The sequence below is a fragment of the Onychostoma macrolepis genome, chromosome 05, assembly GCF_012432095.1.
Source record: "Onychostoma macrolepis isolate SWU-2019 chromosome 05, ASM1243209v1, whole genome shotgun sequence".
Lineage (NCBI taxonomy): Eukaryota > Metazoa > Chordata > Actinopteri > Cypriniformes > Cyprinidae > Onychostoma > Onychostoma macrolepis.
Genome location: NC_081159.1, coordinates 26,068,149 through 26,086,166, shown reverse-complemented (window position 1 = coordinate 26,086,166; position 18,018 = coordinate 26,068,149). Strand labels below are relative to the sequence as shown.

Below are 18,018 nucleotides of genomic sequence, written 5' to 3'. Positions count from 1 at the left end.
AACCGCAGGAATAGCAGTAGAGCACTGATGCATGATCTTCAGCTGCTGTCAGTCGCTCACCAGCAGGTGGCGCAAGCGGCTGTTGATGAAGGCCATATGTGGATCAAGTCACTCATTTACAAAAACTGATTTGCAGAAATGGAGCTAGCGCTAGAAGTTTTGATTATCGGGGCCAGTATAAACATGTGGAAACGCTGATTGTGTGTATGTTAAATTCAACATTTTCGCTGTTTCACGTAGCCTACATATAAGCAGCTTTCTCTACCACAAAGGAGATTATAATGCTCTTTTACCCAACGCTGAAGTACAGAACTAACATTACATCTGAGGAAGACATATATTGCTTTCGGTTGTTTAGTTTCTGTAACTCTGTATCATGGCTTGTGTGGCGCTGTGCTGTAATACTGGGGTTCCCCTCATACGTCACACTCAAGGATTCCCCAACGACGCGTAACTCGCCACAGTGAACTAATACAGTGAAATAAGACCTCAGATCTCAGAATACACTTTATTGATGATTATGCGAACTAAATGGACAGCAGATGTAGAATATGAACGAACGCGTAAGGTTTCACGCTGTTTCCCTCAGAAATCGGTTAAAGAAAACACATTACGTGGCTCAGTAGTGCACTAACACAATAACAGCTGTTAGACTTGTTTGAGATGCGCCTTGCCTTAAATGTAGGCAAGAGTAGGTGGCTGCAGTGAGGGGAGGAGTGAAATAAGCGCAGTCAAGACGGACAGTTCAGACCTCTCGAAGTGGAACAGATAGACTATACGAGATCAAAGGCGGATATCGCGTTATTCTCTCTCATGTGCTGTTCTGCTAATAAATGTGATATAATTTCAGTTCTGTTGCTTTTATATGAATATAAATATGATGAACAGGACACTCAAAGTGCTTCCTATTTAATCCCATACGAAAGGCGTATTTATCATCCATTCTACTTTAATACAAACATTTAGATTTTTATAGAAATATGAAAACAATCACATATCTCACACAGAGATCGCACTGTCATAGTGTTTGGGAATATTCAAGCATAATTTAAATACACAATCACATGAAATCAGATAAAAAAAAAAAAACATTTTAGCAGAGAACGCAGCATCACAGTTGTCTGAACCAATGAGCGTTAAGCTATGTCGTCAGTCAGTCGCTTCGCATCATGCTTTTGATCAGCGCAGTCGGTGGAGAGCAACTGCGCGCGACTGCTCAATCCGACACAGCCGCCTCGCCGTCGCGAGAGTTTTTTGGCACACGTCAGCATGACATGACAACAAGGCGGACGTAATTCGGACACTTTTTATTTATTTATTTATTTTAAAAGATGTTTATGGCAACTATTATTTATTTGTTTTTCTCTTTATATTTCTTTTTTTGTTATTGCTATTATCGAGGTATTTACTGTTTTGTATTCTGGTTGTGTATGTATTTTATTGCTTTGACTGTATCCCCTGTGAATGTTATATGTTTAATAAATCATTTAAAATTAAAATAAACTCAGACACTTCTCTAACCGGCATGAATCTCGCGATGATCACCGGTGATCGGTTCTGCGCAGATTTTGCTAATCTCAAACAAGCCTATTAAAAGACCAAACTTAGACCTTACTGATGATGCAAACAGATGCAGATATGAACACAAGTTACGGAACGCGCAAAACTGCACGTTAAACAATTCCCATAAAGAAAACACTTAACACGGTTTGCCTCAGTGATAATAAATGATTAAATTCAGCATCTAATTAATAAAATATATTACTGTATATTATGTACATTTAAGCAGATGAGCCCACAACCAACAAGTTTCACCAAACCATTTTTTCTCCCATAGAAAACAAAGCGCGATATTATAGGTTTTAGGTTTGATATTCACTGCATATTCTGCTTTAGGGAAATTTACGTCTGCAAATTTACCTCACAGTACAAAACGAAGTAATTTACTAAATTATTTAAATGTAATTATTAAATTCAAATAATTTATTCAAATTAATGTTTACAGTAAATTAATAATTTACTCAAACTGACTAAATATATATGGCCAATAACTCACCTTAGACAATAATTTCCCTAAGTATGTACACTACACAAATATTTTTAAGAATTTTTAATTCACCAAAATGGGATTTTTCGTGTTCCAAATGTTGTATGTTACTAGTGACCAGACTGACTTACTACAGTTGAAATTTTGCCAATATCTTCCTCATTGTACATACAGTATATAATTATTCTTAAGAAATTAATTCACAAAGTTTTCGTGTTCGTGTTCCAAAAGTTTGTAGTACATTCCTAGTGACTAGACTCACTTACTATAGGTGAAATTTTGCTAATACCTCCCTTAATGTACATAAAGTACATAAATATTTTATACTACAACCTTTGGAAAATGAACAATTCTTTTTGAGGTCTTACAGATTTTTTGTTTTTGTTTTCAAAATGAAAAAAGTGAATTGTACATACAGTAAGGGAGATATTGGCAAAATTTCACAACGTACTACAACCTGTGGAACATGAAAAACCCTTTTGGTGAATTACTGTAGTTTTTTTACCAACAATTACCAACATCAATAATAACGATCACACAGTTGTTTTGTATCTAGCAATGTACTACAACCATTGGAACATGAAAAAAAACCTTACCAGTGATCTTTTATATGTAAATAATTGTGTACTGTACATACAGTATATATATTGGCAAAATCTCATCTGTAGTAAATCACTATGAGCAATACAAGCTTTACAATTTGACTATGTTATTTTAAATGTTAAAAGTCATTTTAATTTAAATACATTGGACGTTTTAACCCAGTCAGTGGATTTGTCAGACGGCCCCTTGGGTTCGATAGCGCGACAATGCTTTCTCAGGTTTACATTTGCTGCACAAATACACCTAGGCGGTTTTGAACTCCTTTTTTATGTTGATATAAAGTGGTTGCTTACTGTTAAAACTAATCGTGGTATTGATATCTTTGTAGGACTATCGACTATAGATCAGTAGTAAGGGAAAGCAACGAAAATGCAGCGTGTTGCTTTCTTCTGACCTCATTTGCATGCCTGTATATAGTTTGCATAATCATCAATAAAGTGTATTCTGAGATCTGAGGTCTTATTTCACTGTATTAGTTCACTGAGGCACGTTACGCGTCGTTGGGGAATCCTTGAGTGTGACGTATGAGGGGAACCCCAGTATTACAGCACAGCGCCACACAAGCCATGATACAGAGTTACAGAAACTAAACAACCGAAAGCAATATATGTCTTCCTCAGATGTAATGTTAGTTCTGTACTTCAGCGTTGGGTAAAAGAGCATTATAATCTCCTTTGTGGTAGAGAAAGCTGCTTATATGTAGGCTACGTGAAACAGCGAAAATGTTGAATTAAACATACACACAATCAGCGTTTCCACATGTTTATACTGGCCCCGATAATCAAAACTTCTAGCGCTAGCTCCATTTCTGCAAATCAGTTTTTGTAAATGAGTGACTTGATCCACATATGGCCTTCATCAACAGCCGCTTGCGCCACCTGCTGGTGAGCGACTGACAGCAGCTGAAGATCATGCATCAGTGCTCTACTGCTATTCCTGCGGTTCCCGGATGTGCAACGCTGAATTTTCTGCCGAATTTTAACCACTAAATTTGTGGCAGCGAATTTGGAAAGTGAAATAAAATGACTGAAATTTGCCTGTCGAATATTATACATCGTATTTTTAAACAGATTGAATATTTTGGAAGTGAATTCTGGAAAGTGAATATGAATTATTGAATTTTTAATTATGAAAATGTGTGTGAAATATTTTGAATTGAAATATTCACAGCTTAAATAAACAACCATGTTAAATTTCAGGACCTAAAAATGCAAGCCCTGGAAATACAAGGCATTAAAATGCAAGCACTGTTAATTGCAATGCATCTTTTTTTTCGATTTGTGGAATTCAGCATGCTTTATGTTTCAAAAACTATTGTCATTATTCTGCTCCCATACCTGTGATTTAGTTTACTCAGATCAAGAAATCAATGATTACGTAAAAGTTCAGTCATCGATTTTTTTACGGCTTAGTGTGAGTACTTCTGACATACTACAAGGTGCTTAATAGGAGACAAAAAACTTTCAACCTGAATCTTTGAGAACCAAAAAAAAAAATAATAATAGTAATATGCAATATCTGCCCTTATGTACTTACCCTCATGAAATTCCAAACCTCAATGACTTTCTTTTCTTCTGTGGAACAAGAAAGAAGATATTTTAAAGAATATTGGTTTTCAAAAAGTTTTGGTGCTCAATGACATTTATTGTATAGACTATTCTCAAAATACTACTTCTGTTTTGAAATTTAAAACAGTCAGTCTGTGCTCTGATGTTCAGTGCTAGTCATGTCCTTTTAAAGTAATACTCTGTTTAATTGTGACTTTTGTCTCATCTACTATATGCAGAATGATCTGATGTTTATGATAGATCGCATCTTGTGAGATTCCTTTGATGGGATTGTTTCAGACTGCATCTCTCAATTCTCAGGCAGGCTCTTGACCTTTCGAATATGTCAGGCATGCAAATGTATCATGATAATGAGGACAAGTTGTTAATGCAGTATCTACATATTTATATCTATGTTGAAGTCAATTAAAAAAAAAGCTCACAGAAAGGAGAGAATTGAGAAAATTGTCATGTAACACTGAATTACAATTGGTGTAAACTGAACATCGGAGAAAAAAATTATAATAATAAATAAAATAAATAAATGAATGTGTATGTGGATGAATTTGAAATAACATTTTATGTTACAGTATATTAAGAAAAATAATTAATATTCATAGACTCAAAAATTATGCAGTACCTTTAAGGTACAGGTACCAATTTAGGTGAAAACTGAACAACAAATCCACTATTTATTTTTGCCACCAGAGACAGAGGTTGAGAAGACAGATGTAGGCTAGTGTACATAAATTAGATCAAACAAAACTTGTGTATGCTGGTGGGGTACCACAACCTTAACCGCACACGGACACTGGCCTTTACAACTTGTATAAATGCATAGATAGGCCAAAATGCAATGGACTGCAAAGCGGCGGTGCAAACGACTTCTCTACTGTGGCCTATTAAGGAGCAAAAGCCCAACATAGCATAAAACACCCACTTTGTAAAGGAGCTTGTGGTATGGTGATCCTGAACGTCCCGTATTCCCAAGCCTCTGCTTGATTTAAAAAACAAATTGCTGTTTCAGCTTTTTCCCCCTCTCAGCCTATTTCTCCAGTCTCTAGGTGGATTTAATATCTCCCCCGAAGGATTGTTTTGAAGGAAGGCTAACCTTGGTACTAGCTTTGAGAAAAGTTCCCAGGGCAGTCCATTAGCATCTTGCGAATGGTGTTAACCCAATACAGCCAAGCTAAACGTTCAAATGGCTCTAGAGAGGTCCTGGTAGTTCTTCTACCTCTTTCACATTAATAAAAAGTTGCCTTCACTCTAAGGAGCTTTTAAAAAAAAGTTGCTCTCTATTGTTCCGCTTTTTCAATCAATAAATCATATGCTCGGCTTGTGAGAGTTTCTTTAATATTTAATAGAAATGGCTTGTTTCCTTTTATCTGTCGGCTCTCGCAAGAGAGATCAAGAAATCATCGCTAACCATTGACTCGGCATTGTTTCCTTTTATCGGTCCTATCTGAAGCATGACAATTCTGAGTTGAAAGCATTGTGCAACAGGTTGAATATGTTCTGACCTAATAGCATGGCCTCATTTTCAACGCTTTCATGAAATTGGAAGCATTCCCTTTGAAAATGACTTCAGTGATATCACATGTGTCTATCTAAACATGATTCAAGCTGGTTGTTTTATGTCCCGAACTGGCTGTTGTTCATTTTATGCTTGGTGCTAATTAATTCGAATTCGCAGGAAAGATTGTGAAAATGTGTATAGACTTGTTATTATTTCAGAGATATAATTGGAACCAAAACAGTACATACAGTCCTGCAAGTGAATAACTATTGTCTTAAGTATTAAGTAAGCATTTTGATAAAGGATATTTCTGAGGATATACACTACAATTCAAAAATTTTGGGTCAGTATGATCTTTCTTTCTTTCTTTCTTTCTTTTTTTCTTTCTTTCTTTCTTTTAAAGAAATAAATTATATTGTATTGAGCAAGTGACAGTAAAGACTTTTATTAATAAAAGAGTAAATACTTTTAACTAAGACTTTTATGTTTAACTAATAAACGTTTCTATAAAAACAAATAATAATACAAAATAAAAATAAAAAAAATAGCAAATTAGAATGCTAAAGTCCAAATCAGCTTATTAAAATGGTTTCTGAAGGATCATGTGACACTTAAAGTAAAGTAAAGTAATGGCTGTTGAAAATTCTTTGCCACTGCCAGAATAAATTACATTTTGAAATATATTACAAATAATTTTTGTATATATTTTGAATCAAATGAATGCACAGCGCGCTGTGTGTGGACATTCTTCTTTAATTTACTGGTTTTCTATATAAATGATTCCTTTTTTTGTGGCAGTCAAACAGAACACACATTGAATTCTTTTAATTTTTGTAAATTTAAATCTTGTTCTGATTGAAATTGGTCATGGAAAACTGTAAAACGGAAGTAGCAAGTCATCATGGTGGCACCTTTTGGTTGTTTAGGGAAAAAGATATATACAGTCACACGCCATCACTGTCAGGTCTAAACAATAGAGAACAAGAATATGTCAAAATGCACTCAGGTTGGACTGTGATCTTTTGGTTGCTGAGTAAGTAAAACTGTCATATATGGAGGTCAGTGATAATGGTGTAAATGTGCGGCCACTGAAGCTGAGGTATGAGTTCTCAGGCACTGTGATATTGATGACCCCTGTCAAACTCAAGGCTGCATCAACAGCTCTGTTCTCTCTGGGGAAGTGTCAGCAGGTAACAATCTATTGACATGACCGCTTTCGCTCCAGGATATAGATATCCCATCAATACTGATGTCTATCATCTGATTGTGCTGTGTCAAAAAATAAACACCTGTTGAACATTTATAATGAACTGCGCTTGTCCTCATAAACCACGCTTCATTAGAGCCATTTTATGGCCATATTCAGTGCAACCTGAATCACATTATCATTAAAAAAGCCATAACAATAATAATGTGTAATTTCACAGTATTCTACAAGTTACGTACACAGTTTCATTTGCTCACTACATACTGATGGATGTATTTAAAGCATATAATGAATACTGTTATTTAAGGGAATATATCATGAAAACACAATGTAAAGCTCACCCACATCTTATTACTTTGCATTCAGTTTACAACAGCTTGGCGGGGGTGTTATAATTAATTTCATATGCAAAGTAACTAGCCAATCATAGATAATTTACAGAGTTTTTTTAAGTGCAGTAGCAAAAACAAGTTTAGTTTGAAGTGTCTGAGAGTTTAAAATTATATAAAACTTAAATTTGAATGAAATATTACAATGTGTATGCACTTTGTGTGTGTGTGTGTGTGTGTGTGTGTGTGTGTGTGTGTGTGTGTGTGTGTGAGAGTGTGTGTGTGTGAGAGTGTGTGAGTGTGTGTGTGTGTGTGTGTGTGTGTGTGAGTGAGTATATATATTTAAAAAATCTGATTATGTGTTGGGTTATATTTATTCAGAAATATGGAAAATTCTAAAGGGTTCACAAACTTTCAAACAGCACTGTATTGTTGAATAACGTGAGTAGAAATTGTACTTTCACGTCAACCTTTGCCTTAGTGCATTAGTGCATTTGTGAGTTTAAAGTCCTGAAAGCAACTGGGAAGAAACTCTCCTGTAAGTGAGTGGTCCTTATTCTTAAGGCTCTGTAGCGCCTGCAGGAGTTTAAACAGGTAGTTTCCTGGATGCAATGTGTCCTTGATGATGTTTTTGGCCTTTGAGAGATAGTGGGAGTGAGCAACGCTTTCCAGGGATGGTAGTGAACAGCCAGTGATTTTTTGGGCTGTGTTGATTATCCTTTTGAGGGCTCTTTTTTCTGCTGCAGTGCAACTGGAGTACCACACTGAAATGCAGTACACTAGCACGCTTTTGATGGTGGAGTGGTAAAAGGACACCAGCAGCTCACACTCCAAGTTGTTTTTCCTGAGCGCTCTGAAGAAGTGCTGTGCCTTTTTGATTGTTGGTGAGGTGTTAGCAGACCAAGAGAGGTCATCGGATATGTGGACTCCCAGGAATTTGAAGGTGTGGACCTTTCCATACAGTCTCCATGTAGAGTGGGGCTGGCTCAACGCTGCATCTCCTTAAGTCGATAATGAGCTCTTTTGTTTTGGAGGTGTTCAGAGACAAGTTGTTATCAGAGCACCACACCTCTAGTTTCTGGACTTCATCTCTGTAGCCTGATTCATCATCTCCTGAGATAAGTCCAATCACTGTAGTATCGTTGGCAAATGTGATGGTGGTGTTGGTAGAATGAGTGACAGTACAGTCACAAGTGTCCAAGGAGTAGAGTAGAGGGCTCAATATACAGCCTTCTGGAGAGCCAGTGCTGAGCGTTATGGTGGAGGAAAGGTGGGGGCTAAATCTGACAGTTTGTGGGTACGGGTTAGTTACTGCATTTCCATTACCTTTCAAATTGTGCAAATTGAAATTGTGAATTGAAAATATGTCCAATGGAAACACGCCAATATCGCAAAAGGTTTTTATGCTCGCATGAGGTGTTTTTTCAAGCAATTCAAAAAAGGAATACTTTGCAAAACTTCAATGGAAACATTTTTTTTTTCCACATTTATAGGTCACCTGGCATACATAAAAGTCACATGTAGTGGTCGACCGATATTGGTTTTTGGCAGCCGATGCCAATACCGATATCTTGGAAAGTAGGGTGGGCGATGGCAGATATAAAGCCAATATAATTTTATTTATTTTAATTAATATTTAAGAAATTTTAAATATTTGAAAATGGATTAAAAAATAAATGTATAAAATAACCATACTTATACTTTAGATGACAAAGTATTTTTCACAAATAAATAAATATTTAATAAAAATATAATTAAAAAGGAAGTAAACACTGTAACTAACAGGGTACTCCGTATTCTGGGAAGTTTGTGTGCATTGGGAATCATATTTTTTTCCAAATAAAGACAAGGTAACACTCATTTTACAGCACACAGTGAAAATGACATGAATATGACAGTGGGCAAATGCGTAAAGCGCAGCATAATTTGAAATCACTAGTTTAAAGTTTAAAGCATTCAATTCACACGGATCGACCATCCACAACAGACAACACTCGATCATGCAGGATACAAATGAACACTTTATAAGATCTCACAGCTGGATCTGACTAAGTTTGCAAGGTTTGTGAGATTAAATGTTCATTAGACATTCAAAGATTTGTTTAAATGATGTAAATGTGTATTGCTAAAGTACTATAATGTTTGCCTTTCTATTACTAATAATATAAAAGTGATTGTTATAATGCTTTTTTGTATACATTTTAATTCCTTTGTTTAACAGTTCTATCTGATTATTAGACAGACTTCTATCCGTATGGACAGAACTGTTAACGACGACAGCGAACAAGAGGAAGAATGTGAGCACTGTGTGCGCTGGCGCTGCCGCTCTCAGTGCCATTAAAATAAAAGTCCCGCTTTGAACGCATCGGCCAAACAGAAAAACTTTTCGGCCGATGCCAAAATTTGAAAAATGCCAAATATCGGCCTTGGCGATATATCGGTCGACCACTAGGACTCACATGATCATTCTTTAATGTATTATAACCTCAAGAAACACCTCATACATGGCCGCTCTCAAGTGTAAGGGGCTTTCCTTGCCATTAATGCTTGGATAACCCCTTATTTACACTGCACATGTCTGACACAGCCATTCTAGTCAAGGCATGTTTCAGAAGCGTCCCAGAAGTGGCTCTCCATGCTGCTTCGCTAAAGATGTGCGCCTGTGTCTCCTTCGATTAAAAATAACGGCTAGTGTAGTTGCTGCGATATACGTGAACCCACCAACATCTGTCACCATCACTTATCACGAGAGGAAGAATTTATGTTTTAGTTGCATAACATTGGTTAATGGAAACAAAAAATTTTTTAATCAACATTTATAAAGTATTGCAAAAGTTTTGTACAAATCTGTAATGGCAACGCAGCTAGTGAGGAAGTCCTTTATCCAGGTGCAGATAGAAGGAGAGAGGACGAGTTCAGTTCATTTGCTTACTAGAATGTCTGGTATAATCATATTGAACAAGCTGTAATATATATATATCAAATAGGTACCCTGGATTAAACCTTGTAATAAAGTATTGTAAAATTTGCTGACTGTTTGACTACAATTATCTCTTTCCAAACCTTTCTTTCTACTGTGGAACACAGTGGGAAATATTTTAAATAATGTCTGTTTTTTTGTTTTTTTTTCAATGCATTTACTTTCAAGCTTTAAAAAAAAAAAAGATCCAGAAGCATCATATGTATCATGAAATTGGTCTCTTTGGTTCATGCGTTATATGTGGTCTTCTAAAATAATTTTTGTGTGAAGAACAAACCAAAATGGAAACCATGTTTTCACCATAATCTAAATATGAAAACCATACATATGTATACGTAGATGCCACAATTGACACATCCACTATTTTGAAACGTGTTCGGCCATTTCAGTATGGTGGACAGCTTGCATATAGCGGCCCATAGAAGCAGTCACTAATGAGTCATTATGTATATATATTTATGATGAAAACCATCTCCTAGTTTTGCCAGCGGGTTCAGTGCATCCTTTGAAATGTCAAAAAAGGTTCTTCCTAATCATTTGAGAATTAGTGAGTGATTATCAAAGTGATCCTAAAGAGTTTTGCAATGTCAAAAGACGTACATCTCTCAGGTCTATGTAAGAATGATTCTTACATATTCATTTAACTTTTCCATTGTGCCTGTGGACACACTGAAATTTAGAGGCACTTTGGTGATAGTCATGCATGAAAGAGTTGGATGACAGCTTGAGTGGCGCAGTTGATGCACAAGACATGTCACATCAATTTCCTGAGTAGCTTCGTGTTTGTCACGCCAATGTTCATATCCAGTGGCAAATCAGTAATGATTTGAATGAACTTGTCACATGAGCGTGTGGTTATTTTGCTTTGACAGAAGACAATGAAAATAGTCTTGTGCAGTAAAATGTCTGTGTTTTATAACACAAGCCTGTAATTCTCTGTTGTTTAGTCTGGCTCTGTTTTAGCTTTGACCTATAATACCACATTAAACTTTAATGTTCGTTTTTGCCATAAATCACTATTACATTTGAATAAGTACAATCGTAGCTTATCAAGAGCAGTGTCCCCCATGGCTCGCAGCAGCTGACAGGCCAAGATCACAATCTTTTCAAATTCATCAGCAATATTCAAGGCTTAAGGTCTTATGGTTTATTGTATTTGCTACTTGTCGATAAGCAGTTTGTCAGGAACGGGGAGGGTGTTCATCTCCAAATCCTTGCCAGCTTAGTGAAGTCATTCCAATAAAAGACCACGACTAGCATTTCTTGAATGAAAACTGTTCTGAAATAGTGCTCTCAGTGCAGACGTTAATGAAAAGTGTTCATGGTGGGTCTTAATCTGCTTAATCTGTTGCATTAGATAGTCTCACAGATAGAACATCTGGAGATATTGCAGGATTTTCACTTCTAGCTTTACTTGTTCCTCATAAATATCTTACCAAACTTGTTGGTTATGGTGACTTGGTATGTCTGTTTCATTCATTTATTCTTTAAATCACTTTACATTACATTTTACATTTTAATAGGTGCAAACTTAGTTTATGAAGAGAAGTGTCCCCTGTAGATTGCAACAGCTGACAGGCCAAAATCACAATCTTTTCAAATTCATCAGCAATATTCAAGGCTTATGGTTTTACGATGTATTGTATTATTGTCTCACTTGTTCCTTGTAAGTACTGTACCAAAACCTTAAGCTGTTTTTATGGTGACTTGGTAGGGAATTTTAGAGTTCTTTACCATGGGAAGAGGAGACGGTGAGAACCAAATTATGAGAGACATAATCTGTATCATTTAATTTTTTTGGCTTTGTTTTCTGTTCACTGAATCTTAATGAAGTTTTCAAGAATATGAGCTCTCCCATATGATGGGAGTCATGTCTAATGAAAAAATATGATGACAATGCTTCAGGCATTTTACAGTTCATGTAAAATATACATAAATGGGTCATTGGCATGTCCCTGCTGGGTAATATGCTATATTCCATCTAAAGCTTTCAAGTTGGCATGAAATAAAAATTCACCCTACTATTTTAGAATTATTTTGCATACACATTTTATATTGTAAATTAGATTTTATAATGTAAATTGGCAAATGACAATTTAAAATAATCTAGTGCAGGTAGGACGTTGACTAAAATGAAAAGAAAAAAAAACATAAAAATTATACTATTTACCTTATACATATTAACTGAGATATAATATTAACACACTCTAAAAAAAATTGTGGTTCTTGGCTCGTAATCATAGGGGAACCACTTTTGGTGCTATATAGCACCATATCTTTAAAAGTGCTATACAGCACCTTTGTCAAATGGTGCTATGTAGAACCATCAGAGGTGCCATATTGCATTGTATTTCTACAACAAAAATGGTGCTAAACAGCACCAACAGTTGTTCTTTGGATCATAAAGAACCTTTAAAGGGGCTTAACAGGTTCTTTGTACGTCAGTGGTGCTATATAGCACCTTAATCACCCCAAAAAACCGCTGAAGAACCATACAGGAGCTTAACAGGTTCTGTATATGGTGGCGGTGCTATATAGCCCCTCAGTCATGCCAAAGACCCGGTGAAGAACAACTGAAGCACCAAGATGGTTCCCCTATGATTACGAGCCAAAGAACCACTTTTAGTGCTATATAGCACCATTTTTTTTTTTAGAGTGCATACCAACCTACCTATACTACTAAAATCTACATTATACCTTAAAATATACATAATATATATCCAGGTAGCAAAACCAAATATTTAAGAAATGCATTTGAATTGAATTTTTGTTAAAATTACGTTGTTTAACCAATGCCCCCAATTGATGTAGTTTTCACATTTTCAAGATCTACGGAATATATTTAAATATGGGACAATTTGTTAAACTATACTGCAATCTTACTAGCTGAATGCATAATCAAAACTTGTCAAAATATGTGTTTAGTGATGGGTGGATACATACAACTTTATGAATGACTGGCGTTTAAATTATGCAGGATTTCTGTAGGATTCTGAGCAATGATTCTGTGCAAACCAGTTGCGTATGTACACTTTATTAAGCAATTTATATCAGAGACTTAAAATGAGAAATACACCTCTTCGAAACAACAATCAAATCTTCATAAAGACCAATAAAAAAAATGTAAAAAAAACTCCTTTAAAATCTTTTCAAATGCCTCCCAGATATTTAGTATCCGTTTTGTGTACTGGAGATGCTACATAATGTATTGTTTATGAAGGTGAAAGCAATGTGATTCACTTGTAATAATTTATCAACATACCCAGACACCTTCTCAGTCAATACACTCATTAGAATTCCCAGTGGAATGGGTCTCTCCGTATTGTATTTTTTTCCATGCTCATTAAACAGTCTTCTAAAGTACAATCAATGCAGTTAGCAAAAATACTTGTGTGTTCGTGCCTGTGTGTATATCGGAGGGCAAGTATGAATATGCTTGTTTATGGCAGGCATCTTATTTCATATACTCTGGTCCATGAGTTCCAAGCCAGTCAAATCACACTGTAATGCTAAATAACAGTATCTTACAGAATCAGTGTTTATAAAATATTTGATATGGTTCTAAAATAATATAGTTAATTAATAGATTATAACAGAATAGATCATATCTAATCAGGTACTTTATCCACTTCTTTGGCTTGAGCCATGTCGTGCATGTTCAAATGCTGAAATTGTCATTCGAACATTTTCACAGCTTCTGGAAATGAGGATAATTTTTTCTCTGCTGCGCATAGAATCATAATTTTGCTTAGTTGCTATAATTAGCCACTTAAATATTTCATAATCTAAATGTGTGGCAATGCGCCTCACCATCCGAATTCACTGGATTCTGATTTATATCCTGTCAAATACTTAATGACAAATCTCCTCATTCCCTTTCATTTAATTCTGCCATAAATGACTTTGCAGCAAAGCAGTGGCACCGCATTAGCAATCAGCTCCCCGCTCAGTATCTCACATTTTCTGTTATTAAGTCAATTTTCATCCACTCATCGCAAAAGGCACTTGTAGGACAGACAAGGGCAAGTGGCGCAAAGAGGAGCAAATACATTAGGCCTCATGGTATTGAATGCTGAAATAATGGCAAAATATGGTCAATGGTTTAGAGTCGGAATATCTGAAAAGCCCATTTCCTTCTAAACATTTCCTTTTAACACCTTCTCTTTAGTGAAAACAGAAACCATAGTGCTATAATGAAGAGAATGTAATGCAATGGTAATCACTATTTGTGATACGGCAAGGCCTGGCGTGATGCTAACGGTCGGAGTGCCTGTTTCTTATGTAAATCACTTCATTTGCAACTGTTGCTTCTCATGCTAACTCAAGCCAGAGTTCATTCACTAGCCTCTGAATCACTCCAACTGACAGACTCGTTAGCATAGCCATGGATCAAAAGGTTTGGTGTACGCTTGAGAGATCCTATAGTTATAAATTCCTGTTGAATGTATTTTTGGTGAATTGATGGACTAACTGATGAATGCAATGAACTCATAAGAGACAGTAAGGTGATATGAAAAATAGCTGAAGCTTAGAACAACTGTAAAAGCTGCACACTTAATTGAATAAACAATCAAGATTATGATTACGGCTACTGTGATAAACTAAACGTGAAACTGCTGGTTACACTTTTCCATTTAGGTATGCCTAAAAGGGATTCCATCAAAATATTCTATCATAATTTTTTATTTATTTATTTTTTTTTTTTATTCAGTTGAGTTTCGTAAACCAGCTGCAGAGGTGTCTGTTGTGTACATGAATGTAAATAAGAGGCAGTTGAAGCTTCAGTAATTATAACATGATGGAAGCATTATAATGCTGCGTAGCTAGCATTGTTCTATAAACAGTTTATACAAAACATGATGATCAGTTTTGTTTTTCATGCTGCTTAGAATGTGAAGTTATTTAGTGTCTTGGTTTTTACGGATGCATGAAACAGCAATATATTTTTCTGATAGCACAGTATGTGTAGCATACATAAAGAAAATGGTACACAGTTGCCCCAAACAAAATAAGTATATCAATGTAGATTTTATTCATGAAAATTAAACGATTACAGTACCAAAGGAAACAATCAGCACTTGTTATTTTGTTTTGTTTTTTTGACATAATCATGCAGCTCTAGATTATCTATTTTACCTCTACTTTACATGCTACATCTGTTTATGAAGTTAAATCTCACATCAGTTTAACAGATGTGACTTTATCAATCACAGAATTATGCAAATTATTTTGTTTTTGCAAATCGAATGTTGCATTCTCCTTATCTGCCGTATGGTGATTTACCTTTCAAATTGCATCATCCCAATCTTTGATCACATGTCACATTTTGTATTCTCACTTCTTCATTCAATTTCCTCTCTGCACATTTCCTTTGGGTACACTTGAATGCAATAATTCAAATGTAACAATTCCACTAGCACTTCTCCTGTCTCTTTATAGAGATGTTTCTGAGGTGCAGCTCATTAATTAACACAGTACCCTGTTCAATTTATTCAGTAATGCAATGCCATTTAAGCATTTTCATACTTTAACAGACTCTGAAACAAACGACAGCATCAAGATTGCAAACGTAGGTTGCACACACTTTCATAATGTGTGTGTCTGTGTGTATGGTGTACATGGGTGGGCGACCTCTTTTCTAATGCTTATTGTTGTCACCTTTTTTTTCTTTTTTTTTTTTAATCTAAGAAAAAGCCGCATGGATTATTTCCTAGAGCAATTGCCCCACTAGACAGATTATTTCAAAGGAAATGTGCATGCTTGTGGGGAATTTCTTATTTTCCTTCCAGCATCTTACATTGCCCATGTGGCAAAATGATAAATACATTAAAAAAACGTGTGGGATTACAGAGAAAAATGTCAGCAACGGCGAGTTAAATTAAACAGTGAAACTCCAGGATTTCAAAGGCGTATTACACATGATGATTCCATTATCTCTCATAAGGCTGTGGCTAAAAAGCTTCAGAAAGCCCCCAGGATTGTATTGAACCACACTCATTGACCAACAGATGTGTATCCTGTTACTGAGTTCAGCAACAGCAGTCACCACTCCACTACACCCAGAGGTCTATTAGTAGGCCTGGGAGGAGGGATCGGGGTGGTTTTTGGTGTCATGTTATAGTGCAATATGTGCCTTCTTTTTGACAAAGTGCAGAGCCTATGTAGTGATGGGCATAATGTATTTGAATCTGTGACCTCTCTAGTGCCGATGATGTTATTGAAATATATACATTAGACTGCCTGTGTCTAGAAAAAAAAAGTAGTTGAGAGGAGCTCTTTGGTGTTTAATGTGTTTGTAATGGATTGCCTTTCAGAGGCATTAGCTCATCCCTTTAAGAGGTATTCATATCTGTTTCCACAGGCCACAGCCACACCAAAAGGTGTTCAAACTTCTGAGTTTGAGTGAAACCCAATCTTCGGGCTTTTATAATCTGAACCTTTCCATTGAATGAGCGCGATGATAAACGTCAGAAATGCAATGGAGCGGAGGAGACCTGTCTTGAAAGTAGAGTTTCAAAGATGTCATTTGCATCACAGAAAGTGGCACTCGATAAGTCACATTCTGGCTGAGGAATGCACTGGTCAGAAATGCTATAAATGATATTTTGCTGCTCTTTGTGTAGACTTTTCTTTTGTTGTAGTAGTAGCATAGCTTGGCACAGAGCATCGTCCCAGCTTCTCTGAGTGCTCGAGAACTCTCTGGGCAATTGGAAGGGTAGACGACCCACCACTTTCAATGCCCATCCCCCACCCCCTATCTCCATTCAAATGTGTCTTCCAGAGGCTGCTGGATGCGGAAAGGAGGAGAGCTAATTCGTCAATGATCTTCCTACTAATCCCCCACTCTTTGCCTGAAGGCGCTCAAGCTATGCATCCCTCCCCCAAACCCAGCCCCCCTAACAAAAACACTCTCCCTCACACAGACACATTCAGAGTCTGCCCCAACACGTCCAGTGGGAGAAGATGAACGTAATAGGGTAGTTTGTAGTCTGCCACGGTGGTGTCCTGGGAGGAGTGCTTTTGCACTGGCTGTGAATGAGAGCTAAAGAGTTTATTACAGTTTGGGGTGAGGTGTGGTGAGACAGGGCGGTGTCTAGGCTTTGTCTCGGGCTGTAAGAGGAGAACGGGATCTGCTAGGAGGAGTCACACTCAAACAGGAACTGCAGAGAATAGATGGAGTGAGTGAATGTTAGTGTGGACTCACTCCGATCATGCTTCAGGGCAGGAGGTGCCTTCGGAGCCTCCCAACAGGCACAAATGATCAGTCTCTCAGATCTTTGAGCAGGTTCTGGATACAGTTGGATTACTACTGAGAGGATACTACTCATGCGCTGTCAAGTTTGGAGACTTTGAGCAGGTTTTCAAAGCTTGAACTGAGCTTGATCTGCAGCTATCAAATTTTTCTGCTGTTTGGCTTCAGCTGCACGGATACTTTTGTGTATGTGTGTGTACCTGTGAAGTGATTCAAGTCGTGAAGTACCCTGTTTAAATGCAAAGCATTTGTGGAATATGGGACATTTTGTTGTTCAAGTGGATTTGCCATGGATTCTCTGTTCACTACGACTTATCATTATAAGTATGTTTTACTGTTCCACTAATTTTTGAGGGCAAGTTCTATAGTTGAATAGAGTGCAAGTGTGCCCTCAAAAACATAAGGCAGTCTCTTTTTATACAGTAACTCTACCATACAAGTCGGGGGTTATTATAGCTTTGAAAGATTTATACTATTATTTTTATATTAGTCAACTTTGCTTTAAATATTACAGTTCGAGTGTCTCCATTTCTCTCC

General features: G+C 36.5%; 1 protein-coding gene across 3 annotated transcripts in view; it reads left to right on the top strand.

Annotated features, from left to right (window-relative positions):
- tmem132e (transmembrane protein 132E) overlaps positions 1–18,018 on the top strand; it is a 331,715-nt gene that overhangs the window by 221,889 nt on the left and 91,808 nt on the right. Inside the window, exon 1 of one of the 3 annotated variants that reach the window (XM_058774619.1) lies at positions 17,541–17,805. The exons of the other annotated variants lie outside the window; for them this stretch is intronic. Within the exon in view, the coding sequence (XP_058630602.1) occupies positions 17,739–17,805 (67 nt within the window). The 5' untranslated portion in view covers positions 17,541–17,738. Of the gene's footprint in view, positions 1–17,540; positions 17,806–18,018 lie in introns of those variants that run through there. 3 annotated transcript variants of the gene reach the window in all.